Here is a 20,128-nt window from a genome sequence, read left to right as displayed (position 1 = left end):
CTGAGAAACTAGTTTGCGTATATATATACGGACCTGAAAAACGGACAGGCTAAATCGACTCAGCTCGTCATGTTGATCATATATATACCTTATAGGCGCTACAACGTATCTTTCTGGGTTTTACAATCTTCGTAGCAAATTTAATAAACCCTGTTCAGGGCATAAAAAACTCGATTTTTTGAAATTCGGAAGTGATTACAACTCTTTAAACATGTATACATTTGTCACTCACTCATGAGAGCTCATTTCAAAATTGTAGCGCTTCCAATAAGTCGCCCAAAGCTGTACGTACATACCTGTCATTGTGCTGAAAGGCTGAGTGCTAGCAAAAAATTTCGCATACGTGTGCACATACAAACCAAATTTGCCGCCAATGAGCGTGGCAACAGCGGCGACTACACACATACACATCCATATATGTATACGTATAGCGGCGGTGTAACATCAAACACTTGCATTCAGTTATTGTACTTGGACAAAAAAACAATTGTCAGTATCTATTTTATTGGCTTGTGCTATACTGGCTTTGTATTGTCACTTAAAAAATATAAATATCCTTAAGGCTAGCTTATATTTAAGTGGAGTATAATGTACACTTGGGAGCTTATAACTAGCTGTATAACTAAGTATGTATGTATATATGTTTGAATGTCTATTTGTTTGTATAAATATGCCAACAACTCCCCCCGCATAGCTTAATATGTGCATAGTATAGGTATTTATATTTATATGTAGGTAAATTTATAATTGTATGTATATACTATATATATACATATATATATTATATATATTTACAGCAGTCATTATTTTGTTGTTGTGTGCGTGTGCGTTTGTTTGTATGCACCGAATGTATGTTGTTATCGTTATCGTTTTTCGGTTTTATTTTTGCTTTTGATGTTGTTGTTGTTGTCGTTGTTTCGTTTTCTTGATTTTATACGTCCAACGTGGTTGTAGTTGTTGTTATCGCTTTTGTTGTTGTTGTTGTTCTTTATTGTTTTTGTTGTTGTTGCATTTTTTTTTTTTACTTGTCACTACATTCCGTTGTGCCATTTGAGGTTTCATCTTCTGTGGTTGTATCGCCCCCCGATTGAAAACCAGTCTTGTTGTCAGTGTCAGTTGAATTGTTCGAATCGGAGCACCTTGTGCAGACTCCCTGCGTTAGTGTAACGTACACCTTGCCGCAGCGAACACATTCATCTTGTGGATCACCTGAAGTTAAGAATGGAAATTAATGCTGTGTGCTGCTGCTGCCACTGCTGTTGCTGGTGCGACTACTCTAGAAGTGCGCCGCAATCACATAAACACACGCACACATCCATCTACATATGTATGCATATATAAACAGCAGATATGTGTGCATACATACGTCATAGTGGCCAGCATGGACATGCCTGCATACATATTTATATATGGATATATGTACATATATGTTTGGCTTGCTTTGCGCCTGCGTATATGCATGCAAGTTTGTCTGTTTGTATGCATATATATATATATGTGTGTATGCGCGTGTGTGCAATGTGGTATAATGAAAAAATGTGGTAGTTCAACTTACCTTCATGTGTTTTCATATGAGCTCGTAAATTGCACGCTAATGCGAACTTCTTGTTGCACAATTCACAACCATGGGGCTTGTTGCCTGCAATGCCAATGTAAAAATTTATTATGATTTGCCTTTTTCTGGTTTTTGTCTTTTATTTTTTACTTTGATTTTGCAAAGTTTTACTTAGTTTTTGCGCAACCAAAAAAAAAAACTATAACGGTTAATGTCAATTTTTTCAATGACAACTTTTTTCGAAATTGAACTAATTTCGCAATTTTCTAGTTCCAAAAAAATGTATGTGTATATATGTGTAAGTATGCTATGTATAATTGTTTGCAGCTGCGCAATCATTATTTGTCAATATATTTTATAGAAATAATTTTAATTTCACTGGACTTATGCCACTCAAACGCGCTGTCATTGTAGGTGTGTGGGCATACAGGTTCACCAGTTTGTATCAGTAAAAAGTACCCACATAACTACTCAACGCTTATTTGCACATATTTATGCATGTCATAGACATATATACTTAGGTATATATATACATATAAGTACATATTTACTTATGAAATAAATCTTAAGCTGATTGTGTACTTATAAGTACTCAACCATTAAATGTAACAACAACTTGCTGCTATTGAAACACTGCGTCAAATACCTTGTAGGTATGCTATTCATGCATATACAAACATATATATGTACATACATACTCCTTATGTATAGTGTTAGGTGAGTGTGTAATGTACCAACCTGTATGCAGAAAAAGATGATTTTTGAGATTTGTCTGTTTCGAGAAACCGCGGAAGCAAATGTTACACTTAAATGGCCACGAGCCACTATGCACATACATGTGTGATTTTAGATCGCCGGGTGTTGGAAAGGATTTGGAGCATAAATTGCACTTATGCGGCTTTTCCTGTAAAAAAGTATAAAAAAAATTACATATTGTTATTATTTTAAATTTATTTCGAAAAATACATAATCTAATGAGTTCACATTTCAAATATGCTAAAACAATGCGCTCTCGATTTTTTTGACTAACAAAGCAGTTATATCTAATTCAAATGGGTTCTACCGATTATGCTTAGTACTGTAAAACTCTCAGATATTTCCAAAATTATATTACATTAGTTGAAAGTGGACAAGAAATAAGCGGTGAAAATTCAAAGTGTAAAATTAACCCCCAACAACTAGGTATATTTATAAATAGTCCATAATGATCCCTTAAGAGGTTGTATCAGCAAAAACATTAACTCTTAAAAAACGCGTTTTATCATGCTTTTTTTTTTAAGAGGTATTATATTTCATAAATAAATTAAAATAATGCATATTTACAGCTATAAATGTACTTTAATAGTCGTTGATTCATTTTGAAAAAAATTTTAGTACGCTTGATCACCTAACTTATCTCTAGAAGGACCGCCGAAAAAAGGTGTATGACGTTGAGCAAAATTTGTTTGCTTAAAATTATCTCAAATCCGAAAACCAAAAAAAGTGTAATTAATTTTGATATTTGACAAAATGGTGGCTTCCTGAAAAAATATTTTTTATGTTTTTTTACTTTTTACACTTATGTGACTTAAAAATCAAAAATATTACCAAAACTCTTATTACTTCGATCAATATCTGACAAAATATATCTAAGAAGGTCGTGTGAAAATTTTTAGTCAATAGGTCCAGTCGTCCAAAAAGCTTTCACAACAGTTTAAGCTCTGCTAGGGGACACCGATAGCTTACCGAGCAAAACTAGGGCACAAAGGAACTATCTAATGCAGATTTAAATCTTTAGTAATCATAGTAAGCTAAGTTAAATATTTAGCTAGATATTTTTAGGAATGGAACGCTTTGGAGGTTATTCGAAAGCTTCTAATAGAACCTAACCTCATTAATTCTTGTAATTAATAAGTGACGAAATTCACAGGATATCAGATCCAGAGTGTTTGTATGCAGCTATATGTTATAGTGGTTCTATCTGAATAATATTTTCGGAGGTTGTAGCATTGCCTTAGAAAATAATTCGTTAAGATATCTTGTCAAATAAAAAAGTACAAGACTTGATTTTGATCGGTCAGTTTGTAAGCCAGCTATATCCTATAGTGGTCCAATATTGGCGGTTCTGACAAATAAGCAGCTTTTTGAGGAGACTAGCACGTGTGCGAAATTTCAGAACGATATCTCAAAAATAAGCGACTAGTTTGCGTATACATACAGGATATAGCTAAATGGGCTCAGCTCGTCACGCTGCTTATTTATATATTTATATGTTTATATACATTTATACTTTATATGGTCTCCGACATTTCCATCTGCGTGTTACAAGCTTCGTGGCGAACTTAATATACTCTGTTCAGGATATAAAAACAATCCCTATGGTATAAGATATATATATTTGCCTGAGCTTCCACTCCTATTTGTGCTGTGTATTTGATATCAATAAATCAATAATGGCTTAAAGGATATCAAGAGTTTTTAAACCAAAAATATACTCTGGAGCTTGATTTCGTTCCCACCGCAGATTTACTTAGCAACATATATATCTATGATATGATGACTTATAGTAACCGAATTTCCACGATTGAAGCCTGCAACTATTTTTTTCTTTAAATTTTATTTTAAATTTCTCTTAACGCAATTGCATAAATCCTATTGCCTCACCCTATATGTTAATATACACCTGCCGACTATTTTACATTGCACTGATAAAGGCTACACTCACCTTTATATGTGTCATTCGATGGTAGTACAAGTTGGAGCTGGCCGTAAACCGCTTGCCACACACCTGACATTCATGCGGTTTTTCACCCGAATGTATTCGCCGATGCGTATTTAAACTGCTCGACGTGCTAAAGCCTTTCCCGCAAACCATGCATACATGTGGTTTCTCACCTGCAATTGGACCAAAGCAAAAGCAAAAAAAAAAATCGAATTTAAAATCATAACTTTTCGGGCACAAAATAATATCGCGTTGAAAGCAAATATAACAAAAAAGATAGTTTTTTTTTTTTGTCGAAACAGAAAAACAGCATCTTCACACTATCAAAATCTCCACGCACACAAACACTCACACACACGCATACAGTCACGCCAGGAATGCATTCTTTGTTTTTGTTGTTTTTATTTTTTAACGAAATGCAACAGGTGCAATTGTAGTCGTCTGCACCGCTGCGGCGCGTCTGCCTGCCTGCCAGCCTACCTGTATGCGTTCGCATGTGTCGCTTAAGTAGACTAGGTCTATCGAATGCCTTCCCGCAAACATCACAAGGCAGCAAACAGCGTTCACTTCGGCCGATTCGTGTGCGTTGCGGCGTTCGCTGATCGCGGATCAGTTTTTCACAGTTTGTTGAGTTTATAACATCACTTACGGGCTCATTTAATGATATCACCGAACCGGATAGATCACTCGATATTGACTTGTGTTCATCTTCACTACTCGAAACCGGCGAGACGGGTAGTGAGATGCGGTGCAGCAGGGAGGCGGAAAGATCAATTGGCGAATCTAACAAGTAGCAAAAAAACAATAATAATTATATATCTTGTAGCCACTCGAACTGTCAGTAGTTATGTACCTTTCATTATGGAATCCATCGTTTGACGATACATAGATATTCGCATGCGCATGAATAAGACTTCTTCGGGTCTTTCGGGCAGGTAGAATACAACAAGTTCCTGATGCGCTGCTATCGGTTTTATCGCCTCATATATGGGTTCACCTTTCACTTTCGTACAAATCATATTTACATTTGAATCACATACGTTGGAGACGCGCAAAAAGCGTATCCAATTACAGCTACGCACTGGTTTATGAAAAGCATCGGAGATCTCGTCGTACAAGCCGAAACGATGTCGGATCTAAAAATATAAGAAAAGCGGATAGTGTAAATTTTTTTTTAAAATGTTTTGTAGCTGAAAAACTATTCTCGTAATCCTTTACTTTTGAGAATTTATAAAATATATCTTCTTAGTTGCTTGACGAAAAAAAGCAATCTTCTGATAAAGAGGCTGGAAAACATACAGTCTCGAAAGGTTTCTCGCAAATGGGAGACCATTTAATTAGCATCTAAAATTGGCAAATGGTGGTATTGATGCAAAAACTTCGACTATTCCTCCTAAATGGCAACCACACCTTCACACGGTACCCCTAGATCACTACGAACGAGGCTCTAACAACCAAAGCAAGAGAGAAAAGTCAGGCATAATCTTATCATCAGCGAAGAGGAAACTCCTACTACTCTGTCAGCATAGAGGCAATACCGGTAGCGCCGGAACTAGGATCGGATGAAGAAGGTCAATCACTTACTCATGTTAAACCTCTTGATTGCCGAAACCGGAATGGTTTTAAATACTTTAAATCATTCCTTAATTCAGAATTTTTTCAGTACATCCATGGTCAGATCCAATATAGAACAACTTTACGACTATCGACTTATGTTTGTGCAATTTATTTTTAAATATAATATTACTTCGAATTACAGCTTTGTTATTTTATTCGTTTAGTTGCTAATCTGTGACTGGTCCAGAATTTCTATCACCTCCATGAGTTAGTGCAATTTTCTTCAATACAGAAACAAACTTATCAGGTTTCCTTCGCTATTTTTTTTATAACGGCAGTCGTCGACAGAGCTAAGACATTGCAGGTTATAGTATAGTCGCACCCAGACGCCTTCGTTTTCAGAACTCGATTTATAAACACGTAGAAATGCACATTTCTTTCATATAACCTTTTTTTCGTATACTTCAAGAACCGCTTGTTGTTGTTCGATTTGCATAAAACATTTCATAAATGGTTTTGAGATGAATCTAGCTGCACATTAATCCGGGTTCGCTCTGGTTAGTTAGACCTAAACTACAAAACTCCTCTGCAGATGCTCTAGGCCTCTAAAGCAGACTCCTCTGATGCTGTGATCGTTGTCATCAAATATTGAAAAAATATATGGGGAGAGGCTGTCTTAACAAATAGAGTTGTCTGCATGCTTGTAACGCGTAAAGTTATAGGTTCAAATCGTAGACGAAGTAATGTCTTAATTTTGTGCTAAAAATTTGGAATCATGGAAACGTGCTAATTCATTATCATTTCATAGTCGGGGGCGGCTTAAGACTGCTAGGAAATAATGTTCAGAATTGTTGCTGCTGTAGTTAAAGACTTTTGGGAATTTTTGGACACCTATAAATAATTTTATGATTGAACTCAGTATACTCTATAATTTATTCTATATTTAGCTGGTTTTTCTCTCTGTCCGTCTAGATGTCCCCTTTGACTGAAAATAAATAGATCAAAAGATTAACCGAGAGCGTTTGTATATCTCCGTTTTTATTTCTTTATTTGCTAAGAAGTGATGCAGTGGGAAACTTAACATAAAATTAATTTTAGTGAAGAGCAAGAGGAGTTGGTAATATCTTTGTTGTCGTTGGACTCATGGAATCCTGACAATTTTTGTATTGCCCTCAGAGTTCCGTGATTAATTGCCTGGGAAGGGAAAGAAGGGCTAAGTTCGGGTGAAACCGAACATTTCATACTCTTGCAACTTGCAAGGAACAAAAGCGGATGAACACCTTCAGGTTTTGACTAAAATTTATATCAAACTAAGGAATGTTATTAGAAAAATCTGAATTTCTTTAAAATTTCTTACAAATTGACCGATAGATGCGGTATAAAGTTCGAAAATGTTTATGTTAGGGTTATGAGGGCTAAGGAAAGTGTTGCCATTCTTTTACCCAATTTCGGCACAAGTTATAGTGCGATTTCGACAATTTTATTTAACTTTATTGATGTTTGATTTGTATACTGTAAAGTGAAAGAATCAGACGGAATTTAAAAGTTGGTTATATGGGAATTTGGCGTGGTTGTCATCCGATTTCGCCCATTTTTGCAGTGTCTAATAGGAATTTTTAGGTAACCTCACATACCAAATCGGTCGAGACGAATAGTGAGATATAGGACGAGACGAATAGTGAGATATAGATTTCACTTAAAGGTGGGCGGTACCACACCCCTTGTCAAATTTTTACACTAGATCCTAAAAAGTCCTTTTCTAGCATCCTAGTTGTGAAATTTAATGCTTGTGGCTCATTTATTCAGTAAGTTGCAGTACTTTTAATAGTTTTCAACATAACCATTATATGGGGGGTGGGCGTTTAATGACGTTTTGTGGGCGTGGAAATGGTCCGATTCCGCCCTCCCTTGGGTGTCAAGGAATATGTGTACCAAGTACTCTCGTCAACCTGATCATTTGTATATGCATAACTCTATATCTATCCCGATTAGTTTTAGGTGATATAAACAACCGTTAGGTGAACAAAACTATTATACTCTGATCATCATGTTGCAAGAGTATAATAATAGTATCGGTCGTGGGTACAGCCTGCGCTGCTATTATAGTACTATACAGGGGTAGTCTACTTAAAATGGTATTTAAAATCCATATATCCATACTGTTCATGGTTTTTCTGTAGCAGGCCAAATATTATTTAGATTTGCTCTGTCACGAACAACAGAAATACCCTATGGTTGTGACGCTGGATTCCATAAATAATGTATTTGGGTACAAAAGAAAAGGGAAATATTGCGCTTCTTGCGAGGATTATAAGCAAAAATTGTTTGAAACACCTTCGCTTAAGCAAGCAATTCAGTGAAATTATGAGTGCACATCGACTACATAGAAAAATTAATCAATAAACATTTCATGTTTTTCCAACGTCAACCTACCCACTGCTGCAGCAGCTCAAGTACTTAAACGAAATCCGCATTACACTAATTTTCTTAAGCATGAAAGTGCTAAAGATCATGCGCACAAGTGCATAAGTAAATGCGCAACGGCAAGTGGAAATTTTCAAAAAAGCGCATAAGGTAACTTGTTACAACAAAAGATATGCAACAACAACAACAAATCAATATGACATTCGGGAAAGCAGCCGCGGCCAGCATTTGATAACTTCTGCTCTAAGCATGCAAACACTAATTTATTTTTCCACTTTTACCCCCTCCCACCTCTCTCGCACTCACCATCATCATAATTTCTTATTAATTTTTTGTCGATTTGTTGTTAGTTTTTCATCGGTAGTCACTTAAATACATGTTAACCTCTTGTTGCTATCCACACTTATGTACGAATAGGTTTCGTGATTGACGGTATTTCTACGCTAAGCTACTGTTATTGGTGTTTTTGTTATTGTTGTTGTTGTTGCAGCTGTTGCTTTGCTGCTGTTGCCTGTTGTTATGATTGAAATGACGTGAAGCCGGCTGCTGTGCTGTGCGATGCTGCCTTGTGCGGTTGTTCTGTTCTTGATGATGAGTTGATTACAGTTCAAATTATTTAAGCGCGTTTTGATATTATTCGTCTTTTATGCGCAGCAAGTGAGATCAACTTTTGGCTATACATGCACACATACATATTGTACATATATATATATGAATTTGCTACCAACAGATCATCGCACCTTGGCGCATAGCACCGACATAAGCATCAAGCGGCTACAGAACCACAGCTCTTCACAGCTCACCAGAGCTCAGCTCAGCTCGGCTTAGCTCAAGTTCAGCCTCATTTTTAGCTGAAGCAAAGTCGAATCTCTTTGATGTTTCGTAGAAGTGCTCGTTGTTTACCTTTCGTGCATAAACTCATAAGTTATAGTCATGCAATTTAAATGTTGACTCTTGTGGTGGCTCTTTTGTTTCTGATTTTGACAATGACAGGAAGCGCAGGTACAACAAAAAAGCCAGAAAAAAAATTAAGAACTCGAAAACATCAACTACTGATTTTTAGTCATTAATGTAAAGACTCTACATTCAAATAAATATACTTAAATAGCTTTAAATACGGGTGAATACTTGTAAATAAATATGTATGCATGTTTGTTTGCGTGCACACTTATTTCAAAGCTGGATTTGTACCAAAAATGGCGCTGATACTCATAAAGCAACAAACATGCGCAGCTTTGTGCTACAACCAAAAATAATAAAGATTACATTTCACGTACGATTATTTTGCCATTATGCAGAACTATTAAGTGGCATACCAGAAATGGTGTAATTGAGTAGAGTTTTCTAATTCTATGTGCCACAACAATTGATAGGCAGTGTAAGCTTGGTTCGATGAAGTAGGTGCAGGAACTTCTTTCAGGGTATCAAGTCAAAGCAACTGAGTCAAAATAATATTTTTAACTGCCTAAGTAAAAAATTTCCCTCAAAAAATATTCCCTAAGGTAATTTTTCCACACATAAAAAAGTGGTTAGCAAGCTCTTTTCTTCGCTTTCTATGACATTGTTGACTGTATATATAGGGTGTTCTTTTTAGACATGTGGTTTTCAAGAAAAAATAAAATTCGTTTTTGTAGCAATTGGGGCGTATGACCGTAGTAACGCGCCAAACATTCTCTTCCCAGGCGTCAAATGTATCGGGCTTATCTGCGTAGACAAGCAACTTCACATAACCCCTCTTTGAGACCACGCCACAGGCCCATGACGCGAGATAATGCGGCTAATCAAAAGTTTCCTTCAATAAATTGATAATTTCGTTGGCTGTATGGCATGTAGCGCCGTCTTGCTGAAACCAAAGGTCGTCCACATTACTCCAATTCAGGCATGAAACTGCCATTAATCAGCATATATGTATAGTCATATATAGCATTCTCCATTGACTGTAACATTATGGCCGGCTTAATTTGTGAAGAAATATGGACCAATGATTCCCTCTACCCATAGAGCACACCTGGTTTTTTGAGGATGTAACGACATCTCAGTGATGACTTGTGGGTTATTATCACTCTAAATGTGCCAATTTTTTTTATTAACGTACCCATTCAACCAAAAGTGAGCTTAATCGTTGAACAAAATTTTCTTGTAAAAATTGGGATCGGTGGCCATCTCGTTTAGGGCCCATTCACAGAACGTGCGACAAGCTTGTTAGTCATTCGGCTTCAATTCTTTTAAGAGGTTTTGAGAGAATATTTTGTAAGCTCATAAATCAAAATTTTTCCGCAAAAACTATCAGAAAATGGATGAGCACAGCTCCAATGGTTGCGTGCGATGGCAGATGGACTCATTCGTTTCTTCTTCGATACTCTGCGTCACAGCAGCAATAGCGTCTTCGGTGCACTCTGTACGGCATCTTTGAGGATTCCTATTATCCATTAGAGTAAACGTAGTGCGAAAACAATCCAAGGTTGCCCGAATTACCGAGTCTGCTGGGCAATCATTTCAACCGAACATTGGACGCTGCGCTCGACGCACGCGAACCCAACCATTATTTTGGTAATAAATTTGCACGATTTGCAAACGCTGTTCCAGCATAAGTCTGTTCATTATAAAATGGCAAAATGTCAAACAGACCAACTCCGAAAAAAATATTGCCTCATTGAAAAAAAAAACGCCCTAAACGTAAAATTTTACTTAGAAGGCTGGTTTATATGAATTGGTAAACTAACCTTACTTTATTTGGCTATTTTTGGCTGAGTGCTACTTACAGGATCAAGCCTAATAAACGTTACTTAGTGTGTTACTAGTCTGTTACAGATAGAACTGTTGGCTTGTGCCGCTAACAAAGGAGGGACAAGATTTCCGAGAGTCAGATCTGCAGAAACTATGAAAAAAATCTTTTAAAGATGAATACGGAATACATTTATCGTTTACGACCATATCAAGAAAGGTTTCAAAATCACATGTTTGAGTTTGAAGTTTGAAGTATCAGACAATTTGGTTAACTTTTCTATATCTTAAAAGCAGTATCCGTTGTGCCTTAAAGCTCGTGCCAAACAAAGATGTTCAGCCGGTAATACTGTATAAGCGAATTGAGTATTATATAGAATGTAGATGTGGATAACATGCTGTAGCTCTTAGGATATTGAATAAAGCGATTCGGTAAAAGATTTGAGTATCCGTCAAAAATATTAACAAATGGAATGTTGTAAAAGGTGAAATCGAGAGATATGTGAGTCTTTTGATGTCGAGACAATTCATTAAAATGGATTCGCTACTCTATGAAAGTACCATTTGGAGAGAATTGCAACCGGATACCGGTTAATGTCATCAAAGGAAGGGACTTGCTAATCTCCTTTGGAAAAATGAAATGAAGAGGGCTCTGGTGTTCTAGGTTAGAATTTCGGAAACGTTGAAACAACTATTTTGTTAAGGTAGGCTAAATCAAAACTGCTTATACGATTATTGCATCAATCGATAATACGAAGATTCACTAAGAGTCGAACTAATAATCTCTCCTATGTCTTCCTCTTTATGAGTCATGAATGAATTTCAACTATACATATATCCTTATATGCATTGTAAATTGCAACACTGCATAACTTCTCAATGAAATCTAAAACCTTTATCCCACGATTGGATGCCCTTAATTCTCATCATCATCTTATCAATTCCCATTCAACTGCCCAGCCGTGGTCAGCTGTGCAATAAATATGTGGGATTTAACATTAAACTTGTGGGATTTGCTTTTGTTCTGTCATCACAACGTCACAACATTGACTCGCAGGCATATTAAATAACAACAATTCACAAATGCGTTACGTCTTTGACATTGCACATATTTGCAGAAGTATTAATCAGCATCGTCATCAGCCAATGTGTTATGTGATTGATATTATGATCGATTGTGTATTGTGCAATCGTCTGATAGCGTCACGGACATTGAACTTAACAAACGCCAATGACTAAAACTAATGCCTGTTTTTGCCATAAATGTAGTAACCGCATATCGATAGTATGTTATATGCGTAATAGTTGTTGTGTTTGTTGTTGCAGCAGTATTGACAGCACTTGCGTAGCGACTCTAAACCAGTACAAGTGTGCGGAAAATCACACTTTCACTGATTGAAAATGGATGAAGATTTTTGACAGCAATGCAACAAGTGTGCACCAGACTTATTTAGAGCGTGTCAATATGCTTGCATGTGTACGTAAGTTTGTTTATAATTGTTTGAGGTAATTGGTACAGCTAATTGGTGGAGGTGACAAGAAGGATGCAATTTTGAGGTAACTTTTCTTAAGCGGTAAGGTCTACAGTCGAGTTTCGCTCTTTAAGGCTTTTTTGTATTATAAAAAAGTGTATTTCAACATTTTCAGAGTGGCTACTATGCCAATCTTCGGAGTCACCTTTTTAAAGCCTTGGCGGACGAGGTAGAGAATCGGGAAACAAACAAGAAATGCGTTAACTTCGGTTGCACCGAAGCTATAATACCCTCATCAGGTTCACAGTTATAGCATAAAAAGGTTCAAAAAGATATTTGTCTTGATTTTGATCGATAAGTTTACACATGTATGACAGCTATATGCTATAGTGGTTTGAACTAATGAATTTATTCGGAGAGTGTGGCCTTGTCTTCGACAATAATCCATGTGGAATTGCGTTATGTCAAAAGAAAGCTTTTTATACTAGAACTTGATTTTGTTTGGCCAGTTTGTATGACAGCTATATACTATAGTGGTCCGATCTAAGAACGATATTTGAAGATTGTAGCGTTGCCTTGGATAATAATTAATGCCAAAAATCTCGCCAATAAAAAAGTTGTCCATACAATGATTTAATTGTGATCGTTCAGCTTGTATGGCAGCTATATGATTTAGTGGTCCAATATCGGTGGTTCTGACAAATGAGCAGCTTCTTGGAGAGAATAGGAGGTCAGAAAAATTTCAGAACGATATCTTAAGAACTGAGAAACTAGTTAGCGTATATGCAGACTGGCTGGCAGATGGACATCGCTTTACTAGATAATCTTACTGTGAAGCTACAGTTAAAAGCGGAGTACCATCCGAGTACCCTCATTGTATAATTTGAAAAATGCAATTTTGAGAAAAGCTTGCTTATTTAAGATTGTATGTGCTGAAGCTGGCCACACTACAGCAAATTGGACTGGGAAAAAATTGTTTTCTCTGTCATCACAATTGTGTAAGATTTTTAGTACAAATGAACTTCATGCCGAACAAAATTTGGATATTGCTGGAAAACCTTGACAGACCTTACCTCTTAACGGCAGTTAATACAATATATTGATGTAAATGTGTTTGTATGTGTCTATATATGTAAAATAGATCAATGCGCATAAATTGTTGATGTTCATCGAATTCCCACGCATCTTTCTAGAGGGTGTGTTTTTATTTCTTTAGATCGCTCGTCTTTTGATAACTAGTTGAATTAATTTTGACGATTTTGCGGTAAGGCGTCAACAGGAGTCACTTAGGTCGGCGGTCCAAGCATGTGGGTAAGTATGTATGTTCACCACCACTGCCATCACTTACATATGTGGTCTAAGAAAAGGTTCTCAATCGTGGTCATTCTCCCATAACGGCGGAAAGACGTCGTCGTGAAGACATTCTTAAAGAAGTTCCCATGTTTTCTTAATGCTAAAAAGCTATTGTTCAAAACGCTACTTTTACACTTGTTGCACACGGAAAACGGGAAGGGTGGGTTAATAGTTGAATTTTGATGTTAAATTACCCCACGTAATGTTTGCAACATTCACACACAGATACATACACACATATGTACATATATGCACGGCATAGCGGTCGGGAAGTACAAATATTAAAGTAAAAACGCATAAATTGTATGTGTGGGTACAACTACCCATAGTTAATAGTTATTTACAAGCACATATTCATACACACGTACAAACGTCTTCGCAATAACGTCGTTGCTGGTGCTTACCAAGCGTGAAAAGAAAAGACGTTATATTTAGACTTTTCTCAAGACGCTCTGCTTAAGACAATTATGCTCATTTGACGGAATTGCATGCTACGCCACATAAAGACACAAAACACATACACACATACAGACATACACATATACACAGAGTTGACAGCCATCCCGTTTAATCGGGAAGCGTGGGAATTTTCCCACAGACACTTAATGAATTACTGCCCATCCACTGGGTGAAGGTGTGTTTCTATGCGGGCGGTATGCGGGTTAGAGCGTATTTAGAACCCCTCTGTATAATTCCAAATTGTCGACTTTCAACAGGTACAAAACTACAACAACAAATATACGTAAAGCGTTAAAATTGTTGCATGCGTTCGTATTTATGGGTATTTGTATGAATTTGTTTGCAGCTAATTATGTGAATTTTCCATTTATATGTTTGTATGTATATGCAGTTAATGTAAATATGTTTTGCATAGTTGTAAAGTCTTTGTGTGTTTATTAATAATTGATTTTTCGCACATAATTCTTTTTAATTTTATTTAATATTAGATTTTACAATGCAATATGAATAAATGAATGCAAATAACAGTTATCAGATAACGTGGTGAAAATAAGTATGACCTCAGTTAAATACTAATTAAAATAAATATCAAATATATTATTTTATTAATATTTTTTTAATTCTGATTTTATTTTAATTTATTATTATTATTTTATTGAAAATGCGATAAGGAAATTACTTAGATTTTGTTAGATAATAACGAAGGTTAATATAAAAGGCGGATAAAAAATTAAATACTAGCTAAAAACATACAATAATAAAAATGTTTCATGTCAAAAACAAATTTACAAAAAAAAACTAGAAAAATCACTGACTTCAGCTGCACCTAAGCCATAATACCCATATGTATTTCTTATACTATCAAGGGGTACAAAAAGATCTTCATTTTGATATTGATCTGTCACTTTATATGGCAGCTATATTATATAGTGGTGCGATCTACATATGATGTTCGGAATTTGTAGCACTGTTTTGGGCAATAATCCAATCGAAATTTCGTGTAGGACTTGATTTCGAACGAACAATTTACAGCAGCTATATGCTATAAGGGTCCGATCTATAAAATATTTTTGGAGATTATACCGTTGCCTTAAACAATTTGGCACAGATTTCGAGAAGATATATCGTTTAATAAAAAAGTGTTTCATACAAGGACTGTATTTTGATCGGAACGTTTGTATGGCAACTATGCCCTATAGTATAGAAAAGGATGGATGCAAAATTTCTGAATGATATATTCAAAACTGAAGGAGTAGTTCGCGTATATGCAGTTAGAGAGACTGACTTAAACGACTCAGTTCGTACCGTTGGTCATTCATGATAAGTATGCTTTATAGACTAACCGATCCTTTATAGAATATATGTCGTTATTTCTCCTGGCAGTTTTCTTGAGCTTGGGTAACCCATATTCAACTACCTATATACACCACAGTCTGTCGCAAAAGTAAAAGTCAAGTACAGTAAATTCACAGCAAAAATTCTGTTCAAGAAGAGATCAAAATGCCCATAAGATAAATTTTGGTAGACAAGATTTTTTGACATACTGCACTTACTATACTATAAAAGTATATGTACCAGATAATCGTTACATGCACTTTTATTACAAATATTATAAGTTATATTATACCAAATCAGAGTATGTAAACACGATTGGAGCAAAAATTACTGAGATGTTCCTTTTCAAATATTGCAAAATTTGTTTTAAACAGTTTTAAAAACACAACATAATAATAATATTATGATAATCTTCAAAATCACGATCATTCGAATTATATAATCTCGGTACTTTTAAAAACGTCCTTAACTTCTCTAACTTCTAACGTGCTTTGTTATTTTCACCAATTCAGTTCAAGAAGCTCACTTTTACTGTAATTTGTTAGAGGATAGTTCAACTGTAACTCTCATATTTTATCAATGCGTTTTGAAACTCCTAACTAACCTATAAAGGAATAGGAAAACAAGTTTTGAAGCAAAATTACAAATCTTAGCTGCTCCAAATCAGTCTAAATGTTACGATAAATCTTAGTTTCATACGAACTTAGGTTAGTTTGAGAGTTCCACTCTGGAACAACCTCTATGAATCTCAAACAAAAATAATTGAGCCTAATTAGGAATAAATATTATTGCTGTAAAAATAATCAAATATGAATTCTTTTCAACTGGTAACATAATATTCTTCTATGTTAATTAAGTTCTGTTTATATATCTTACATGCGTATATGGTGAGAATGGATCGATGCTAAACGCAGGGTTTATTTGTAGTACGATTAGTCTTTGCTTGATTCACGCAGATTTATTTCAACCTTTTAACCTTAAATTCTTAATCTCAGCATCTATTAAAGCCTTAACAAAAAATTAGTTTCACAATTCTTAAATAAAATAAAATATTAGCTATTTTAGGTAATTAAAATTTTATTTTCCTCAATTCTTTCAAAACACCAACAACAAATAAGTTGTAGCATATGTTTGACAGCTGAGTAGTTATCATTATTGTCAAATACCATAAATGAAATTTTATACGCATTGAGCGTTCGTTTGCCACTCGCTTGAAAACGGGTGTATTTTAAAATTATTTCATTTTGTATTTCTTCTACTTCTTATTATTATCTTATTTATTGTTAACCTTTTAAACTTGTTATTAATTTTTAATAAAAACGCCACTTCCCAAAATCTAAGCAAACCCTTGTATGTACGTATATAAAAATATCATTTTTATCTTCTACTGTTTGCATATACATATGTGTATGTATGTTTGTATGTGCAACTAACAACTTCCGTAACCGCTTGCATTTAAGTAATACGAAACCCCGTCGCTTGTGACTAAAACGATTTCACGTTTTTAATTTCATTTTAATAATTTTCAATTTAATTTCAAACTATATTCTTAGCAATTTCATACTAATTAGGATTGCAGAGGTTTATGTATGTATGTATTTAGGTGTTTATTTGCATTATAGCTTGAAATATACATACATTTGCATGTGTTGTTGTTGTACTTACATCATTTTCATCAAGATATTGAAATGCGTCCAGTTTGTCCCAACGTATCGTTCCTTGAAAGGGATAAAAAATTGTGCCTTGCTCGATATATGATGTTGTCCACACTGTGATTTCGGTATCGTGATTTGCCGTTATTGTTGTGGCGGCAAGCGACAGCTCTTTTGGTATTAAAACACACGTTTCCATCGTTACTTGATTTGTTTTTGATTTACTAATTTTTTTAATTACAAATTTTTAAAATTATTTCTTGTTTGTTTTTTATTTTTAATACTCATATATTTAATATTACTTGTTGTTTATTTGTAAAATTATTTTATTTTATTTTTAAATTTTTTGATTATACTTATATTTTAGTATTTTTCCTTTAACTTTTTATTTTTTAAATTATTATTTTATGTATCTATTTTATTAATTTTTGTTTAATAATTTTATTTTTACTATTATTGTTTTTTTATTTTAATTTTATTATTTTTTGTTTAATAGGTAAGTTTTTTGTTTTAGTAATCACAAAACTATTCGTTTTTTTATTTTTGGTATATTTTTTTACAAATATTATAATAAAAATTACTTTTATTAAGAATATTGTTAAGTCCCTACATACATTTTTGAACTGAAAATTGTTTTTTTACGCCATTAGTGCGTGTTTGTTTTTGTTTCTGTCTGTGTTTAAATAGATTTATTCAAAAAATTTTTTATCAATCAAAACAAATTGTTTATTGTATGTATAAAAATCAGTTTTTGCGTTTATAGTTTATTATCAAGATTTTATTTTTTGTTTTTCTAACTTAATAATTGTTCTAAAACGTTATATCAAAAAGCCGACACGCTAATAATTCGTTTTTATATTTTTATATTTTCCAATAAACAGTATTGAACGAGTTTGCGTTAGCGCGTACGCGATTTATACTTTAAACAATCGAAACAACAACGTACAAGTTGTAGTAGTAGTAGTTGTGGTGTAGTAGTAGGACCCTTTTCCTTCAACACTAAACTAATACTGTCCGATCAGGATTGTCCGCACCAGCCATGACCTTCGGAATGAAATACATAGCAGCGTACACACCTGATACAGGCCGCACTAAATGCAAGACCGAAAATTAAGAGCTACTCAGCTAAGCTTATTTAGCTCAATGCTCCAATACGTTACCAAAAACAAGATCAACATTACACAACGTTAATTTAATCGATTGATCGTACATACATACATACATACATACAAACTCACACACACGCGTATATGCAGGCGAGCAGTGTGCGGCAAATACTCGCGCCACATACGCACAAACATACAAGCAGGCATCTGTATATACTCGCCTATATGTCTGTATGTATGTTTGGCTGTAGGCAGCCACCATCATATGGAGCGAGCGTAGTACGTACTTGAGTGTGCGCTACTCCACATACATCCATACATACATACAGATAAACATGCGCCGGAGCACAGGTAGCCAGGCAGCGCGCTTGACTTTTTGCCCAGACAATTGTAAAGCGGCTTAAGAAAGCAGCGCGCTCGACGTATTGCCGCATTGCCGTCACCTGTTGCCTTGTTTGGCTCGTTTGTTGCTTTTTGTTGTTTTTGTTGGTTTTCTGTTACTGTTTCGTACGTCTTGGAAGACGTTAAGTGTTTGGCTGAGCAACTTTTTGAATGAAATAGGAAGCCCACACGTAGTAATGTTGGTATTATGCATATATCCGTTTATAAGCACACATACACAAACATACATAGCGACACTGGTGCTTGACCATTTTTCCTGCTCTCTTGAGTTACAGCAATTGAGTCGAAAGCAGTAAGACGAGTCAAGATGAAATGAAATGAAAAACTCTTAAGCTTGTGTGCATTTGTGTGTGTGTGTGTGTGCGCGCCTAGTTATTGCGGTTTTGGCCGTGAACGTCGGTTGCCAAGAATGCTCGTACTACAACATCCCATTCATAATTTCCGTTTGAACGGCTCCAAATTCTGGGAGAGCACTTAGAATACTCAATGCCGTTGCTCGAAGCTGGCAGCAGCGTTCGGGAGATGTTATGAGCGGCTTTGCCGCTATATAGTGCTTACATCCGGACATACATACATACACAGAGGCATCGACACATTTCTGAGTTAAGAATAATACGAAATTGTTTATAGTCGCCCATATGCATGTGTATTGCGTCTCTTTCTTAAACTCCGCCCTTTTTCTTGAGGAAGTGATGTGTTCTGGCGAAAAACTTGGTGAGATCTTTTATTTCCTTTTTACAAGTAATTGAAACGCACAAAGACTGGTACTCCATTTTTATGCAATTAGTAACATTTTTGTTATTGTTACTTTTATATACTTTCTTATATGTGTATGTATTTAAATAACGGTTTGAAGAATTCGAATTTGTACATGGTTTAAAAGACATATTTTTATATTTGAGGCCATATCTAAAATAGTTGTGTTTGTTTTGGATCTACGAGTATATATTTTATATATATTATATTGTATATCCCTACACCATATGCCATACATATAAATATAATTTTTATCTTAATACCTAAATAACACCAAAAAACGTTACTAAGACGTGGTATGAATAATGAAAATCGAGTTTAAAAAGGGTAGGCTTTGAAGAGTGCGAGTTGGACGTTCAATAAACGTGTCCTTTCAAAAAAAGTGAAATCAGATTGATATATATTGACTTTAAAATATATTTTTTTTGTATTCTTATTATTTTTAGTCGTTCTAGCGTAGATTGTCAAAAATTATTCCATTATTAGCTTTTTTTTTTGTTTGAGATACCGTTAATTATTTTATCCGCTTCTTCTTTTAGCTCATTGCTAAAGTGACGTCACGAGAAAAGTACTCACCTCGTGATCTTCTATCAATATCTCTTTGCTATTATACGAGGATTATTTTATGAATT

The 20,128-nt window shown here is 35.0% G+C and overlaps 1 protein-coding gene across 1 annotated transcript; it reads right to left on the bottom strand.

Annotated features, from left to right (window-relative positions):
• Positions 1 to 457: 457 nt before the first annotated feature.
• Positions 458 to 17,619, bottom strand: LOC106627104 (zinc finger protein 177). Its single transcript, XM_014247104.3, has 7 exons — positions 17,246 to 17,619; positions 5,110 to 5,392; positions 4,737 to 5,039; positions 4,260 to 4,429; positions 2,294 to 2,459; positions 1,556 to 1,639; positions 458 to 1,209 (listed from the first exon to the last, which is right to left on the bottom strand). Exons 1-7 carry the CDS (start codon positions 17,429 to 17,431, stop codon positions 1,022 to 1,024), a joined length of 1,380 nt encoding a protein of 459 aa, XP_014102579.1. The 5' UTR covers positions 17,432 to 17,619; the 3' UTR covers positions 458 to 1,021.
• Positions 17,620 to 20,128: the final 2,509 nt, after the last annotated feature.

Source organism: Bactrocera oleae, chromosome 3, assembly GCF_042242935.1.
Source record: "Bactrocera oleae isolate idBacOlea1 chromosome 3, idBacOlea1, whole genome shotgun sequence".
NCBI classification, from domain to species: domain Eukaryota; kingdom Metazoa; phylum Arthropoda; class Insecta; order Diptera; family Tephritidae; genus Bactrocera; species Bactrocera oleae.
The sequence above is the reverse complement of the archived record's forward strand: the minus strand, read 5'-3'. Positions and strand labels throughout refer to the sequence as shown.

What these genes read in the sequence shown, in the direction of transcription:
- LOC106627104 (XM_014247104.3), bottom strand. Translation starts at nt 17,431, where the DNA reads ATGGAAACGTGTGTTTTAATACCAAAAGAGCTGTCGCTTGCCGCCACA. An exon ending in ATCGAATGACACATATAAAG is followed by an intron (nt 2,460 to 4,259) that starts GTGAGTGTAGCC and finishes ACTTTTTTACAG; the next exon opens with GAAAAGCCGCATAAGTGCAA. An exon ending in TCATCTTTTTCTGCATACAG is followed by an intron (nt 1,640 to 2,293) that starts GTTGGTACATTA and finishes TTGGCATTGCAG; the next exon opens with GCAACAAGCCCCATGGTTGT.